The following is an 18,070-nucleotide window of genomic DNA, read 5'->3' on the forward strand; positions in this document are numbered from 1 at the left end:
ATAGTAAGTATGATTCTGCTGGCAGAAAAATTGATACAGCACCTATCAATTTCAGTCTTATCCATTTTAGATAGTAGCTAGACTAGACATTTATCACCTACTGTACAAATATTTAGTCATCATCAGAAAAGAACTTAGCAAAACGGCTGCAGGCCGGCGCAAATTAGTGATGGAACAGTCAATAGGTGCCCGCAGCTTAGTTACCTGATGCATTTCACCTACATTAGGCTTCTTCAGGGGTAGCTGTGCGCCTTTATATGCATAATCTAAGTACATTCATAAAATGAGTTATTAGTCTAATGTAACAGTATGTTGCTGGTATATACAATCAATGTAAATTATTTTGTAACACAAAGCAACCTAATCACATAAGAACGTTGGTATACAAATTGAGGAACAATATATATGAGATACATTGTGAAGTTTTTTTAAATTAACATAGTAGGGGTAGTTAAAAAAAACTTCACAATGTATCTCATATATATTGTTCCTCATTTTGTATACCAATCTCCTCTTATTTAGAAATATAATGTGAATACCTGTTGTTCATTCTGACCAGTGTTCAAGAAAAGACACTAGACCAGATGAGCAAGGGTTATGTAAACAGGGAGATTCGAAAGGTGTTATTCATGGGGGACCCTGTATGATTTTTTATTATAGATTTCAATTAATGACTAATCTGCATATAACAGAACAGTTCATTAGAAGGTAGATTCCATTGTTCTTGCATGTGAGAAAAAGTTTTAATTCCGTCAGGAGAGAATAGTTCAAAGATATAATGAAATAGCTTAGATGCCTACCAACTAAAGGCTTTTTGTATAAGCTGGTTCAAATGTAGGGCAATTTATTATCCTTGTTAAAGGTGTATGTTTAGAAATCAATCCTGCAGGAATTTTTTAATTATCCCAAAGACCCAAAGCGTGTGATAGTGTAGGGTCAGCTAATATTGGTCTATGGGTACTTCCTATCGACTATTACATTATGCAACGAAACAGTGGGTACTTCACTGACGTGAATTTGAGCCCATATGGGAAGTTCTTCAGAGCGATGTATCGCTACTAGGGGGGCTAGTTGTGTTGCTAAGTAGTATTTAAAAAAGATTTGGTACTGATAGGTCACCTAGTATTTTAGGAAGATATAATGTATGTTTAGAGACCCGCGGCTTATTGGGATACCAAATGAAAGTACATTTTTTTAAAAATCATCAATGAAATGTTTCCTTTTTCATTTGTTTAACAATATATTTTCTTTAATTTCATATTGTCATATATTTTTATTATTATAATATGCATGCTTAATACTAATAATTATGTGTTTAATTTACTTTAAATTAGGTTTACTGAGCAGCAGCTGTACTTTGGATAGGAATAAAACGTTATCCTACCTAGCTTGTAAAGACAAGCACACATTATAAAATATGGATTGAAAATGCTGATTAGATTTTATTTATAGGTTTTGAAACACATTATGAACTTCAGCTAGTGGAGTTCTTCATGTATTCTGCATGAATTTCACTTATTTTTTTTTTTTGGAATCACAAGAATCTCCCTGTGGCTATTGATATTGATCTGTCCATTGTGATGGACAGAACGTTTTTGTAATTATCATAGTTCATTCAGCTCAGCTGCAAGGCAGACGCTAAAAATTCTCTTACCAGCAAAAAATTAGGACGCTATCCTAAGGCAAAGAAGGTGTATCATGTGACAAGCAAACATATAAAAACCATGTGTGTGCTGGTTTTAGCCTGTACAGAAAGAACAAAGAACCTGGTCAAGTTGCCTATATTTAGTAACTGTCCCTTTTTTTGCCACTATGTCAATCTCAGGTTCAGGTTCTGTTAGCTGGGTGGCTTCATCCTCCCAGAGATCTGGGTATTCTTTAGCATCTGGGGGTGGGCTTTCTGCAGGTTTATCCCGCTTGGGTGCTGGAAGTTTTAGTTTGGGTAGTGGAAGTCTAGGAGTTGGGGGATCTGCTTTTGGAGCTGGACTAGGTGGAGCAGGTGCTGTTGGTTTAGGGGGTGGTGCAGGCTTAGGAGCAGGATTTGGAAGTTTGGGGGGAGGTGTAGGCGGAGGTCTTGCCATAGGGGGAGGTTTGGGTGGAGGACTAGGGAGCAGTGCAGCATTTTCTTTGGGGCGCTCTTTGACTGCTGGTGGCCTCAGCTCAACTTTGAATGTTGGAGGACCTCGTGTTGCACCCCAGTTATTGTCTAGGGCTACAGAAAAACAAACCTTAGCTGGCCTGAATGAACGTTTCTATGCCTATGTGGAGAAAGTTAAACAGCTGCAACTTGAGAACCAAACACTACAGACTCAACTGAATCTGCTGACTGGTGGTACATCCACCTCACCCTCAGATAGTTCTACCCCAGTAAATTTTGAGCTACAACTGACCGATTTGAGAAACACAGTTGAAACACTTACTTTAGAAAATGTTCGACATGAAATTGAACTGGACAATATAAGAGGAGCAGCAGAAGAGCTTAAGACAAAGTAAGTGCTCTTTATTATAAATAATGATAAAGTACTAAAGTCTGTATTATGTTTTCATTATATATTTGGAGTACATTGCAAAAGTGTTTTGTTGTGTCTTGTGCAATTAATGGAGGTTACAGGCTCTAGGCTGAAAATGCCGAAGAGTGTTAGGTAACAATGAGGTTTACTCTGCTGGGTAAGCTACACAAAATATATCTGCAGCGTTGTATAAGCTCTAGTACACTGAAACTGACTTTTACTTCAGTTCCAATAAAACAAATCAATTTGAAGTAAATCTGGAGTAAATTACTGAAGCACAGAATATTGTATACACACACACAAGCCATACTTTGGGACCTTAGAATATTTAATTATTGATTTATTAATATATACGGTATTTGAATATATATATATGAATATTGTCCGGCCAATTAATCACAAAATTGGCAGATCTTCTCCTGTATTCCAGGTCCTTCAGTACAGAAATGTTCAGAACAGGAAAGCGAGACCCCAAAAATGCACTTCTTGCAATATCAATGCTGCTCACTAACTGGTTGCTTATAATTTCATTTTGATTTGACCATTTTTTTTATTTGTTTTAGATATGAACTAGAGTTAGGTGTTAAATATCAGCTGGAAACTGACATTGCAGCAATGAAACGGGTAACTTTTTTAATTTTATATCCTAATACTTAATATTTATATACTTAATTTAAACATATTGTTCATGCCTCTGCTCTTATTATTTCTATAAATGTCAGAGTGGGCTGAGTTTATTTTCCCTCATAATGGTTGCAGAATACAAAGTTGTAAAGATTGTAAGGATTGTGATTTATTTAGTCCAAGAAATAAAAAAAAGCTACAAAATATATATTTTCCTAAAATTGATAGATTTTGCTTGGTCACTGCTAGGTTATGGGTGGAGCAACAAAAATGCTCACTAGGTCCTCTTTTATGTCACAATAATTCTAGAGAACAATTAAAAATAATCAGTTCTTTTAAACATTGCAACTGTACTAAACAGAGATTCCAACAAATGTACCTTCTATGTATAATGCAGCTGGGTTTATCCAAACTCCTTGTACATTCAAAGGTTGAGATTGCAGCTTCAAATGCAGGTTTGATTCTGATTAGTGTATTTGAGAAACAGAGCATTTTCTTGGGTTTGCTATACCTGATTCCACAGAAAACATTTTAACATATTGCTTTTAAACCCTTAGGACATTGAGGCTGCAACTGAATTGCGCACAACTCTTGAACAAAGATTCTCGGCTGCCCTTGATGACCTTGAATTCCTGAAGAAGACTCATGAAGAAGTAAGAAATGACACAGAACAAATAAACAGACACACTCAGAAAAGCGTTTGTTTTGATGTTTGATGTTTTTTATGTCTGATAAATGTTTGTAATTCTTCCACTGAAATATAGTTCCTAGAAAAAAGAAAACACACTTACCTGCCTGATCACTATCTTCTTTTAAGAAAATGCTGAGCTGTGCATGCGGTGATGTTACATCCTTTCTGATATATATATATATATATATATATATATATATATAATACAGTAGCATTGCGATCAAAATTGATCTTCTACTTGCACCTGCACTAAATGATTAGATGCTGGATGCGTGACCAGGACTTTCAGTAACAGCCAGTGATTCCAGTGCAACCTGTTGCTGTAATTTAAGAGACCAGGCAAGGTTTTAAAATGAGGCTGGCACAGTGCTATCTCAAGTCCATTTTAAAATGACGCCATGGGCTCAAATGGCTTCCTTTAAAAAATTTTTTAGCTACCACCATTTTTTTAGTTAGTCATGTAGAGTAAAAGACACCCTTACTGCTGGATAAGCTGTCAGAGGAAAGGTACAAATGACCACTGAAATTTGATCAAATAAACATAGGTAAAGACAGTATATTGGTTGAAACTTTTGGTGTCTATGAAGAATGCAGTTAAGCAGATTGTCAGTGGAGTTTGCACCTACTCATTTTCTGTCATTTTTTAACTCAAAACCCTCCTTCTTATTGTTCTCAGCATGTGAGTGCCTCCCAATGGGCGTATGTCATCACTACTAGGCTCCTCTTAATGCCATAGGTTCTATGCCATAATTACATTCAACACCTTATTACCATATCTACCAAGTTTTGCCTCAAGGCCTATGCTGAGTTGTTGGTGGCTCTCCAGGCCATGACAGAGAGGTGGCTGACTTCTTGACATATACAGCCAGGCAAAATCATGTGAGACAACAGCAAAAAATAAGTGTCCTGGGCAGATTGTACACATGCCTTTCCTGGTTCATGTCCTCAAGATAGTTTAGCTCTAGCTAGGGCTCATTCTCAGAATTTCAAGACCTTAATTCTGTGAGATAAATTTTTCTGAACTGCTGGGAAACCTATGTAAAATTTTGGTTCTCTTGTGTTCTCCTTAGCTATACACAATAACGTTGTTATATGATTTGACAAAACTGTCTTTTTTAAAGATTGTTTTTAATAACTGCACCTGTGCATTCATAAAAACTGATACAGAACCCAAATATAAGTTAATTATAAGAAGCAGCATCACATGAACTATATAGTAATAACTAATATAACAAATATATATGGTAGCTAAGATTGTTAACCTTCTATAACCTGCATTTTCATCACAGGAACTAACAACACTACAAAGTAAATTGGGAACCACAGCTGATACTTCTGTTTCATTGATTGAAGTGGATGCGGTTAAATCATTTGACCTCACAACTGCCCTGAACAAACTCAGAGCTGAATACGAAAAATCTGTCCAACAACACAAAGAAGATGCAGAAACCTATTTTAGAGCTAAGGTAGTTAATTTATCATTCTTTTTTCCTATTTTTTTTCTCATTCAATCACTGTCAGTAAAAACAATAAAGATAAACATATATTTCATATGTGTTTAAAGAAAACAAGTATTATGATACAATCTAAATTATGCATCCTATTTTTAATTTGAAGATTGAGGAAATTAACAGTGAAACAGCTAAAACAACAGAAGTTGTTGCCACAGTTAAAACAGAAATTTCAAGTGCAAAGAAAGAACTCCAAACATTAAACACCGAACTACAGTCTCTTCTAACTGTGGTATGTATCTGTATGAATGAAGTTACCACATAAATGTATGTTTACGTTTGTGAATTTGTTAACTTTTGTAGTTAAGTTAAAGTTAAAGTTAAAGTTTGTACAAGATTCATGAAAATATTTTTGTGTAAATTGTAAACCTATGTTCCAATTTCTGTCTTCATTCTGTCTACTCCATTGTATCAATTTTCCTTATTTTCTGGCCCAGTGACACTCATAAAACAAATACAAGTGAAGAGGTGAGGGGGGAAGAGGCAGGCTCAATTAACAAGCACAAAATGGCATTGATAGCAAAATAAACATTGTTGGAAGCTCTGGTGGTGAGGATGGGGGGTGGCTGGCAGAGTGCTGTTAAACTATCTAAAAACATCACTGCACCCTGCCCCTGTAGTCCTCTGAACAACCTAAAAATTATGCAAACAAAGAAACAGTTCTTTTGAGGTTATGCAAAATTAATTATAATGTTTCTTTATATTCACACCTGGAACAGAAGAAATAGAATAAAATATACAAATTATTTCAGTGTGACCTTTTTATTGTTTAATAAATTATGTTCACTTGTTGACAGAATTATACCCTTGAAAGTAACCTGGCAGAAATTGTTGCCAGATCTAGTGTGGGTGTGGCTGAATATCAAGCACAGATAACAAGCTATGAAGCCGCAATCGAGTCAGCTAAGGTAGAGCTTCACAAAATTATTGTGAATTATCAGGAACTGCTGGACATAAAACAAGCTTTAGATGTTGAAATATCTACCTACAAGAAGCTTCTAGAGGGTGAAGATATCAAGTAAGTATATAATATATACATATATTCTATATATTTTCTATTACAATGTACATATAACTCACCTGTTCTGCAGCTACCACAAATAGATATGGTGGGTCCTGTGGACACCCTATGGACTTATAACCCAATCTTTAGGTTACAAGTACCAATTTTTAGTCATTGTCCCTAATACAAATTTGCACAACACATCTCCTCCCAAGCTGGAACAGCAGCAAATTGTCTATTAGGTCCAGGTATTTCATAACAAAACCTGCTAAAAGGGACATATTTACAACACACGTATTATTCATCTGTACAATTTAATTTACAAAGCCTGTTAACGGTCTGCAGTGCTAACAGCCATAAAGTTTAGGAGGGCAAAGGGAATGAGCTTAGAAAAGATACAAATTTAAACATATAATGTTGATGAGTTGATCTACTGTATCCATAACTAATGGATAAACTTTGTATATGTTGAATCTATTTTTGGTTACAGGCAGTCAGTATAATTACCGTCTATCCTTGCTGTCTGAAAGTAAAAAAGATAAGAGAAGTAAGAAAGAGGTTAGCACTATGGCTTTTGCAATGCTAGTTCCTAGGTTTGAATCTCGGCCAGGGCACCATCTGCATGGAGTTTGCAGATTCTCCCCATGTTTACATGGGTTTCCTCTGGGTACTCCGGTTTCCTCCCACTTTCCAAAAAAAACATGCAGGTAGGTTGATTGGCTTCCCCCCAAAGTTGACCTTATACTGTGCTAATGACATATGACTATGATAGGGACATTAGATTGCGAGCTCCTTTGAGGGGCAGTTAGTGATATGACTATGGACTTTAAACAGCGCTGCGTAATATGTTGGTGTTGTATACTGTCTAATAATAATAACGGTTCTCTTCCGGGAAGGGTCCTCTCTTCCTCCTGTGTCACTGTCTGTATCTTCCATTTGCAACCCCTATTTATTGTACAGCACTGTGTAATATGTTGGTGCTATATAAATCCTGTTTAATATTAATAACAAGAAATAATGATGATATAAGGATGGATTACCTGTCAGTACCAGTTTTTGCTAATAAGTGCTAATGGGAATTTTCAAACTTTTATTGTTGCATGAAAATAACACAACGCTTTTACCTAACACAACTACTTCCTAAATGTCTTTTTAAGGGTTATTACATACAGAAGTAGCTATTTGGGGCTTAATGTTAAATGCTTTCCCTATTTTAATTAGGTAATACACTGTATAAATAATGTTAAATTCTACTCCTACATGGTTTTATTTTTGTAGCATTTTAGTGGTTGGGAAAGGGAGAATTGTTAAATATACTGAAATCCACACGTGGCTCATAGGTTCAGGTGATGTCCAGCTTTTTTGTTCAACTTTCTGAAGATTAGAAGAATAGCCCAAAGAGTAAGAGTAGACGAGTAGCCCAAACTTTACAGGAACACATTCTGCACTGTATCTGAGCATCATCCAAAGGTTTTAATGACATTGCATTCCAGTATATTGTATAAACCTTGATGTCACACCCTGCATGAAATACTGGGAACATTTCTGCAGTTTTTTTTTTTGTTTTGTTTTTTAAATAATATTTTATAAACAGTCCTTGCTTGTAGTGCAAAGATAAAGATTATCTTTTTAAACTGTGGTAGGAGGCATGAGGAATTAGTAGGTCTATCCCTGACTTACTGCAATTAATTCTTTTATATTACTAAAAAAGTTACTTTTACTGTACATTGTTTAACATGTAGTATAGGTTAGGTTGTGCAAATGTAAGTTCTTAAAGTGTGCAAGTTTAGATTATTTGCAAAACAATTGACTTAAGCAGCAGCAGTAATCATCATAATAAATATATCACATCAATAAACTATCAATTAGAGTTATATATTATTTTATTTTTGCAAAATGTTTTTTTTTTAGATTTCCTGAAGTGGAAGTTTTAACTGGAGGAACTTACACCTACTCATGTAAGTATTTGAATTCTTCTTGCTATTGTCAAAAATATATTAAAATACTCTGTGGCACAACAAAAAGTCAGCGGAGGTTGCTACATTTGTTCACGCTCACACTGCTTTCACAATCACTAAGTCCATACTGGATCCAGAAGGGCGATGTCATTTTACAGGGCTAGTTGAATACAAAGCAGGTTTTATTATGTAATATATATGCACCCAATGCAGCTCAAGGTAAATTTACTGAAATAGTTCCTGCAATGGCAGCTTCAATGTTGCACAACCATTTGCTTGTAGCGGGTGATTTTATTCTACCTCATACTCCTCAATGGGACAGACTATCATTGGCTGCTACCAATAGACCTCAAACCATATCCAGGCCCTCAGACACCTCCTCCATCAGTTTGGCTTACTAGATGCATGGCGTGTTCAACATCCCATGGATAAACAATTTACCCTTTTCTCTAATCCCCATTATACACACTCCAGGTTAGTTTACTTCTTTGTGTGGATATCTCCACATTGCGGGTCACTACTTTCTCTGATATCTGCCCTATCACATGTTCTGACCATGTCCCTGTGGTCTTAAAAGTGAAACTAGGTACAATTCCAATACCGAAATGCCACTGGAAACTTAATGATTTTCTGCTTAAATACTCCCCTAATAAAATGACCCTGCAAACTGTCTTAGATTTTCGTGAAAATTCTCAATCGGTGACACAAACCTCCACTTTGTGGGAAGCCCATAAGGTGGTGTTCAGAGGTCATTGTATTGCAAAATCTGCTAGGCTTAAAAGACCTCCTTAAAACTCCTTGAGACCTCCTTAAAACAATTTGAACGGTCACACACATGCTAATCCTACTGTATCATTACTTCGTAAAGTTGTGACCAAGCTACTCTTAGAGCACCCGTTTCAACTTACTTGGCCGAATGTGCTTTCCCGACATTGGAGAAGGTGGCTATTGAGAAGCTTAATGAGTCAATATCATCTGAATAAATAGCAGCCACAATTAAGGCCCTACCACTGAGTAAGACCCTGGGACCTGATGGTCTCCCATACCTTTAATATAAAACCTTTGCTTATTCATCGGTACTACACTTAACCACACTTTTTAATGATTTGGAGGGGGCATTGATTCCCCAAACTTTGCAACATTCGTATATATCTGTGTTTCCAAAACCTGGTAAAGATCCCCAATGTCCCTCCAGCTATCGTCGTATTGCCCTTTTGAATGCCAATTTGGAAATATTTACTAGAATTTTAGCCACCAGATTGGGTACATTGTTACCTGGAATTATTTCCAAAGATCAGGTTGGCTTTACAATTGCTCGCCAAATAATATTATTGATGCCCTTAATAAACTTGATCAAGGGGCGGTACTCCTAAGTGTACATGCTGAAAAAGTGTTTGACCAGCTCAGCTTGCCCTTCCTCATGCAAACCTTATGGATGATAGGTATTACTGGCCCTTTTCTCAGAGCTATTGGAGCACTTTATACATCTTCTTTGGCTGAAGTATGTCTTCCCAATGCAAATTCCCCTAAAATTGCGATTCAAAATGGCACTAGACAGGGGTGCCCGCTTTCCCCTTTGTTATTTGCATTGTGTATTGAGCCACTAGCTAGAATGATCTGACAGGATCCTGATTTTCAAGGGGTTCCTAATAAATCGTTCACTATTGTACTATATGCTGATGATGTTTTACTGACCCATACTAACCCTCTCATTACCCTTCCAAATTTACATAGAGCACTGAATGAGTTTGGCTCCCTATCCGGCTATAAGGGTAATCCATCTAAAACGGAAGCCCTCTTTATAAACTTACAGCCATTTCATCGGCAGCAGCTTCAAGCACAATACCCATATCAGTGGCGGCTAGACCATGTTAAATATCTAGGGATATCCCTTACTGCGTCATATAATACTTTGTATGCAGCTAATTATCTTCCATTTTTTAGGGAGCTCCTTTTACTTATGCAGAAGTGGCGTGCCTTACCATTATCCTTTTTTGGGCGTATTGCAATAAAAATGTCCCTTCTGCCGAAATTTCTGTATTTCTTTGCGACATTGCAAACTTTGGTCCCTGGATCCTCTCTTGGAAGATTGCAGGCAGCAGCTCTCAACTTTATTTGGGGATATAAGCGTCACCCCTTGCCTAAATTGGTACTTTGCTCTCTCCGAGAAAGAGGTGGACTGGGCGTCCCTGATTTTCCTGGTATTATCTGGCAACGCATTTACGTCACCTTGCTTCTTGGTCTACCCTGCATTCTTTCAATAGGTGGATGGAAATTGAAAAATTGTGGCTAGCACCGACACATCCTAATTCTTTTCTTTGGAACTCGCATCATGATGTCACGGAACATTCCCTTTTTGGTCCTATACTTTTTTCAAGGGGTATATGGCTCCAATGTAAGGATAAATTTGCCCTGACTCCACCTGCATCATTACTTAATTCTTTCCTCTCTACTCTGCTTTTATCTGATAGTCCACAGTGTTCTCCCCAGAAATTTTTTTCAGCTGGGTGGGGGGAAACTGTAGCTGGGTGGTAAAAAAGTGGGCAGGGCTAGACACTGGAAACATTTGGAGCTCCTAGTTATTTATGGCATTGGTATCCAGTAACCCCTGCTATTGTGTCGGTGTGGTTCAGTGTGTGATCAATGTGGCTTAACAAATTAGGATTAGTTCACATTACCAGTAAAAAAATGCCCCTCCTGAGTGACTACTTGGCAATTGCTAGGCACCTGGGATTGGTAACCTGTGATAACTGCTGGGCATCTGGGATTGGTAACCTGTGATAACTGCTGGGCACCTAGGATTTTTTAACAGGCGGTAAGTGCTAGGTACCTGGGATTGGTAACAGGCGGTAAGTGCTGGGCTTTTCAGGCCCAGCAGTTTTTCAAGCAGCAGTGGTTCCTGGCGAGAGGCGCTGCCCTGGTACCCATGACTGTACCCCTACCAGTACCTGAACCCCAATTTCGTTTTGATGGGAAAAGTTTTATGTATTAATGATGCCACTGTGATTAAACTTTAGGGGGTGTTATCCACAGATGTTACCCACACATTTTCAGTTTCCTACACCTCCCTATTCCAGAGAAATTGGGGTTCCAGTGTTAGAAATGGGCAGTAATGTGTAACAGTGCATTTGCCAAAGTAATGAAATTTTAGTGTGGGGAGGTTATCTAAAGGACCCCCCCCTCCCCCCCGCACCTACATTGAGAGATAACTACAACAGTGAGAGATAAGTAAAAAATTTGGGGGCCCTTCCCCAATGCTCCTTTCTATGTAAGTGGCCCCGGGAGCCCCAATTTGCATTTTTAATTTAGGACTCCAAGGCACACTTGCTTTTAATACTGCAACCCCAATGTTGTATTTTTACAAGATTTTACAATTCTGATCCCCATATGAAATTTGTAAAAGCTGGAATGCTGAAATTGTGAATGGTGCTAACTTTAAATGTTCCCTGTGCACCCTGAAAATTACAAATCATTATGATATACAGTTTAGGGGATATAAAGGTTTATACACAGAGAGCTGTAAGGCTGCGGAATGTGACATGCAGCAATTATACACACACACTGCTCTGATGACATCATTACACACGCCCACTGTGCGGAGACATTGTTTACACGATGTGGGTTTTTTTTTTTTTTCAAAAGACTCGGTACAGCTATGAGAGGGGGAGGGACAGCATGTGTCCTGATCTCCTCATAGCTGTGCTATGCTCTCCTCACTCTGCCCGGCTTCAATCAGCAATCAGCTCTTATCAGCGGAGAACGGAGCGAGCAGAGCAGCCTCTCTGGTGTCCGTTCAGAGCTCCCGAAAATGTGCCAGACGGAATAATCACAGCAGGTGGGCGGCCCGCCCCCCAAAAACGGGCTGGGGAGAACTGGTCTATCGCCTCCCATGGCTCAGCCATGGCGAGACAATTGTCTTTTTCATTTCCGTCATATTTTGAACAGACATTACCAGACATTTGCTGTCATTTCAGCAGCTGAGAGATAAGTTTGAGATATCTACTTGTTTTTATGGGTCCCTTAAAATACCGCACTATGCCCATTCTATTGCCAAAAATTTGCCATTTAACTGTATGATGGAATTTGAGAAGTTATGTGCAGGTGGACCCTCCCAGAAAGGACTAATATCTGGCATCTATCTGAAATTAAATACCGAACCAGCTTGCCCCTTTGTTAAACATGGTTATATGCTCAAATGGGTGGCCACCCTGGGCAGGGAGCTGCCTCTTGAAATCTGGAGACTCATTTGGGATAATGCTCATAGAAGCTCAATTTGCACTATATATAAAGAAAACGCATATAACATACTTATGAGGTGGTATTTTACTCTAAATAGGCTGCATGCGATATTTCCTAATTCAAGTAATCTGTGTTGGAGATGTGGCACAGAGATTGGCACTTCGAATCATATTTTTTGGTCCTGCTCACTTATAGAGCCCTATTGGGCAAAAGTCAACAAACTTCTTTCAGAGATACTGGAAATTACAATATCGCTCGATGTAGTCACTCACCTGCTCTGTCTTCCTATTTCCACCCCCACTAAATTAATTAGAAAACTGGTATGTCACATAGCAGTTGTCTTATTGCTAGATATTGGAAATCCACCTGGTTTAATGGATTTATATACTAGAATAAAAGAGGTGCAACTTTTGGAACACCTTACGGCCAGGATTTATGATAGAAATGAGTTTACAGCAATCTGGGCCCCATGGGACTTGTACCTTCTATCAGCCACTAATATGTTTCAGTGAGTGTCTGCTAACATTCAACTAGCTCCTTCCAAAAAAATCATATTATTCCCTCAGGGGTAACTCTGGGAACTTCTCCTACCTAATTACCATATGTCTACTATTTGTTTTTACATTCTTCCATGTACTCACTCCACCTTTCTCTTTTCTTCTCTACCTTCTCTCTCTCTTCTGTTTTTTCCTTTCTTTTCTTGTCCATCTGATTTACCTAGAAATTCCTGGTTTAGATTATGATACTGTTGGAATTGTTTATTATGCGAGACGAAATGTATAAAAAAAACCCTCGTGAAAGGAGGACTTTGTTGTATTTTATGATGGAGTTATTTATATGCTATTTACCTCTGGCTATTATATGTTATTACAGTTTTTTTTACATGTGTCTTGGTTGTCTAACTATCCTTTATTTCTTTATGCTTGTTGTTTGTTTGTTCTCTGAAAACTGAATAAAAATACAATTAAAAAAAAAAATACTGTGGCATATTTATAAAATGTACACAAATATAAACTAACATAAAAAAACATTTTAAAAAGCACATGCATTATATAAAATACCGTAATTGAGATTCATAATGTTGTAAATATTATATATTTACTGCAAATGTCATGAAGAGTATATATTCCTGTATTAAAATGTTTTCCATTTCCTTTTAAAGCTGATTCTGGCTTTCAGAAGAAAGAGTCAAGTGCAGGTGAGTACTTAGCTTTAAGTGGTCAAACAATGGCAGTAATATTTTCATATTTGTCCAGTAGCACTGATATTTAGAATCACTATTTCCTTTGTTGCAGCAGTATTAAGAACATTTTTTAGGAATACCTATAAACATAAAATGATGCTTGGGTGAAAAACAAAGCCTGTGGTACTGGTACAACCAGCACACAGACCCAGATATCTGTTACCAGAAACGGACAAGTTGAGTAGTAATACTTGAAAGTTATAGACACAGAATTCAAGAGTAAGGCTTTTATCCTTGTGGTAGAAAACCATACAGTTGCCAATCCCAGGCACATAGCAAACTACACCTCAGGAAACATGTTTGCATGCAATTGTGGCTGCAGTGCGGTTCTACCTCCAGAGGAGGAAAGTCAACATTGCGGCCAAAAGTGATTTGTCTCTTTTTGGAACCACATGCAGATGGGACCACCTCAGCCACATGCAAATGCATGCAAAAAGGTTTCTTAATGAGTGCTGTGGTGAATTGGCCCTAAAAATAGATGTCAGTTTGCGGTTTCACCTGTAAAAAATGAAAAAAAAATTTTTATTTATAATAAATTGCAAAATTTGTGAAGGAGAATATAAACAAAAAGAGCACGTTTTGTTCACATCTAACCACATGATTACATCATGACTGTTTTGCCAAGCTCAGATTGAGAGTACATTAGGCATGTGAACATATTGTAAAAGGGTACATTTTTGGCACCACTAGTTTTGGCACTGATGTTTCAGCTCAGAATTATTCATACCCAAAAACTAATGTATCCTAACCGTTACCCCTAATCCACCACCTCTTTAAACCAGCATCCACTTTCCCTTATATTAACATGTTGGAGCCAACACACAATGCAATAAGGGCTGTAAAACCTAAGCCGACATGTACCCACTAAATAAACGATTTCCCTATGGGTTAATGGGAGCCAAATCAATTCAGCTCCGTTATGCTGTGACATAGCGAAGATGAGGAGTGGCAACACAAGGATTGTAGTTTTTTCTTCACCTGTAGGACTCTAGAAAAACATAGGTTTCAAATGAATTTTACACAAAGGGTACTAAACCATTCTGGAGTTATATTATCAGTTTAGTTGCAAGTGTTGCATACGAGTTTAAAACATTTTCAATAGAAGTTTTGCATACTACATACAGTTGTTTCAGAAAGTATGTTGCAGCCGAATGCTATAATCATTTAACCCTCCTAGCATTCTAATTCTGTCTGTATTTTCAAGCAAAAAGCATTATATTTTTTTGCATGGAAATTCATTTTACATTGTAAGCCTATAATTCTTAGGCATAATTCACCGAAATATGTCCAATATTTATTAAATTAAATAATAAACTTTAAAAAAAAAATATGTTAAAACAAGGGTGCATAAAAATACTAAAACATATAAGTGTACAGTAGCATGTATAATATATATATAATTATATATATTATATAAAGATTATATATAAAGATTTCTTTGTATTGGATTAAATACAACTATTTTGTATTGAATCCAAACCCTGGAGAACGTCTCTGCAGTCGCTGGCTGGAGATCGGAGGAAGAAGCTGTGTCCCAAGGAGCTGCAGGGACCAGCAGGACGCTGGGGGACGCCAACTGAACAAGGTGTTTTTTTTATGATTTGGGCGAGTCCGAGTGTGACTCGGGATTACCGTTTTTTGCAAGTAAAACCCACTGATTCACACTCAGGAATACCGATAGGGGGGTTAAATTCTTTTTTTAAATTTTTTTTTCATTAATCTACACTTAATACCCCATAACAATGAAGTGAAAGCAGAATTTTCGACAATTTAGTAAGCTTATTAAAAAGAAAAAATGGAAATATCACATTTAAGTGATACAAAAGTATTTAATATTTTGAAATATACAATAAGTATTCAACAACACTTGAAACTTAGCAAAGGTGCCTTTGATTCTCTTGATTACTGCTGAGATGTTTCTGCACCTCGATTAGAACCAACCCGTGGTAAATTAAATTGATTGAACATGGTGGGAAAGGCAACAATCTCTATAAAATGTCTCATAGCTGACAATAAAATCAGAGCAAAAACCACGCCAAGAGGTCAAAGGAACTGGATTTTTGCAAAGCATATACTTGGGGGGGGGGGGCCCAAAAAAAAAAATCTGCTGCACTGAAGGTTTCCAAGAGCACAGTGGTCTCCATAATTCTCAAATCAAAGAAGTTTGGCACAACCAGGCCTCCTATTAGGCAAACTCAATGATGCAAAGTACAGCGATATCCTCATGGAAAACCTGTTCCACAGTGCTCAGGACCTCAGAAGGGTCACCTTCCATCATCACAACACACAGCCAAGAGGAGTGGCTTAGGGACAACTTTGTGAATGTCCTGGAGTAACTTGGAGCTGACTCCAGGTATGCTGTTGTCCCCCAATCCAGGTTTGCAAAGTTTCTTAAGCCATATACAAAAATACTTAAGGCGGTGACTACTGCCAAAGGTGCTTCAACAAAGTAGAGGGTCTAAATATTTATGTGAATGTTATATTTCACTTTTTTCTTTTTCATAAAGTTACCAATCTGAATAAAATTATGTTTTTGGATTGTCATTATGGGTATTGAGTGTAGATTAGTAGGAAAAAAAGGAATTGTAGATTGTAGCATCAGGCTGCCACATATCAAAATTAAAAAAAGTGAAGGGGATCGCAATACATTCTAAGGGCACTGTAAGTGGTAGTATTACTTTTAGTTTGTTTTTCTTTTATTTATTGCAAACTCAAAATTCTAGAAAACTTCTAAAATAGGGATTTATTGCCTGACCCTATATGCATTTTACGCCTTTGTTGCACTGTAGTGCAATTTATATATGCCTGTTCTATTGTTTTCTCTGTTTTGTTTTTGTTTAATATGATAAACATGCTAATTGCATATAGACTAATATTAGCATTGTAAATATGGAACATTTAACTACCCACAGATATACATATTTTACCTTGTTTTTTTTTCAGAGTTTTCTTTGAGAGAATGAGAAATCTTATTCCTGGAGGAACACTACACTTTAAGAAATATGACTCACTGAAGGCTCCAACCTCCTATGTTTCAGTTCTGTTTTGCTTAATTAATGTGATTACAGTCTACAGTGTAATGTCCGAAGTTACAGTATTCAATATTGCTACTGCTTTTGTAGCTCTTTTTTCTTCTTATCTTTAAAAATACATGATTTTCTGCATGCCTTCTGTGGCCTCATTTATACATTATAAATGTCATAAATTTGATGCTAGCTGCAATATGTAAGAGTTACCAAATGGGCAAAATTTATGTGGACCAGTGGGGTTTACATGTCTTGCCAAGGATCTATAAGATCTATAGGATGACTTTAAAAAGTCATAGCAATTGCATGACAAAGCATTTGTCAAATTGTCAATTTTACAATTTCCTAACAGAGTTTGTAAGTATTCTTGCTAACTCACCTTGAAGTTTTAGTCCCCTCCCAGCCACAATTTGTATATAAGCGCTACACTGGTGGATCTTAATTCCAGATGGAATCAGGAAGGAGTGGTTCTTAATCACATGATCATTAAGCAAGCTTAAATAAAATAAAAGCCTATAGCTTGGATATAATTGCTGCCATCAATAAAGAGGAACTAAACCCTATACTTGCCTGTCCCTGTTCCAAGGCAGCACCATCTTCTTTCTTGCTGATATCTCCGGTCATCTTGATTAGCTGGGCCAGAATGACGTAACTCTTGTCCTGGCAACTGCAAGGGAAGCCAGAATGTGCCAACCACCCCAGCTTTTAGCATGCATTTTGCTTCATAGAGCAATTATGAATAGGTCCTAAAACTGGCTTTTCTAGGCATTGAAAAGATTTCCTAATTTTCATCGGACAGGAATTCAATCTGACAAACCTGAAAAAGTAGGAAAGGCATGATCGATCTTAACCATTCTCTACCCCTATCTAAAACAATAATAAAAAAAATCATCATCTCTAAAACCATAAACACTTTTTTCTTCTTTCTGGTGCAAATCAGACCTCACCCATTGTTCTTTTTGCCGTGCATATGAAGAAAGAGACATAGATTATCCTCAGCAAACAGTAAAGTACTATCATACTTCTCGTGCTGCGACAGGCACCGCTGCTCTCATACACTGAGACCCACTGGTATTTGTACTTCTATCCTTCAATAATTATTATTGGTCACTCACAGAAAAAAAAGTGGTCTATGATTGGCTAGGAAGAGAAGGTGCTTCAGTGCATAAAAGATCAGGATTGCAGTGCTGAAAGTATAGTGGGGATGATGTTTGTCCGAAATCCAGAGCTTAGTCTAGTCCACACTTATGCAATATCTCAATGTG

At 37.2% G+C, this 18,070-nt stretch overlaps 1 protein-coding gene across 1 annotated transcript; it reads left to right on the plus strand.

Moving 5' to 3' along the window:
* The first annotated feature begins 496 nt into the window (after positions 1 to 496).
* LOC140331191 (thread biopolymer filament subunit gamma-like) lies at positions 497 to 16,946 on the plus strand. Its single transcript, XM_072411982.1, has 9 exons — positions 497 to 2,489; positions 3,074 to 3,134; positions 3,692 to 3,787; positions 5,115 to 5,291; positions 5,443 to 5,568; positions 6,134 to 6,354; positions 8,251 to 8,297; positions 13,699 to 13,734; positions 16,723 to 16,946. Exons 1-9 carry the CDS (start codon positions 1,813 to 1,815, stop codon positions 16,740 to 16,742), a joined length of 1,461 nt encoding a protein of 486 aa, XP_072268083.1. The 5' UTR covers positions 497 to 1,812; the 3' UTR covers positions 16,743 to 16,946.
* Positions 16,947 to 18,070: the final 1,124 nt, after the last annotated feature.

The sequence above is a fragment of the Pyxicephalus adspersus genome, chromosome 5 (genome assembly GCF_032062135.1).
Source record: "Pyxicephalus adspersus chromosome 5, UCB_Pads_2.0, whole genome shotgun sequence".
Taxonomy (NCBI): domain Eukaryota; kingdom Metazoa; phylum Chordata; class Amphibia; order Anura; family Pyxicephalidae; genus Pyxicephalus; species Pyxicephalus adspersus.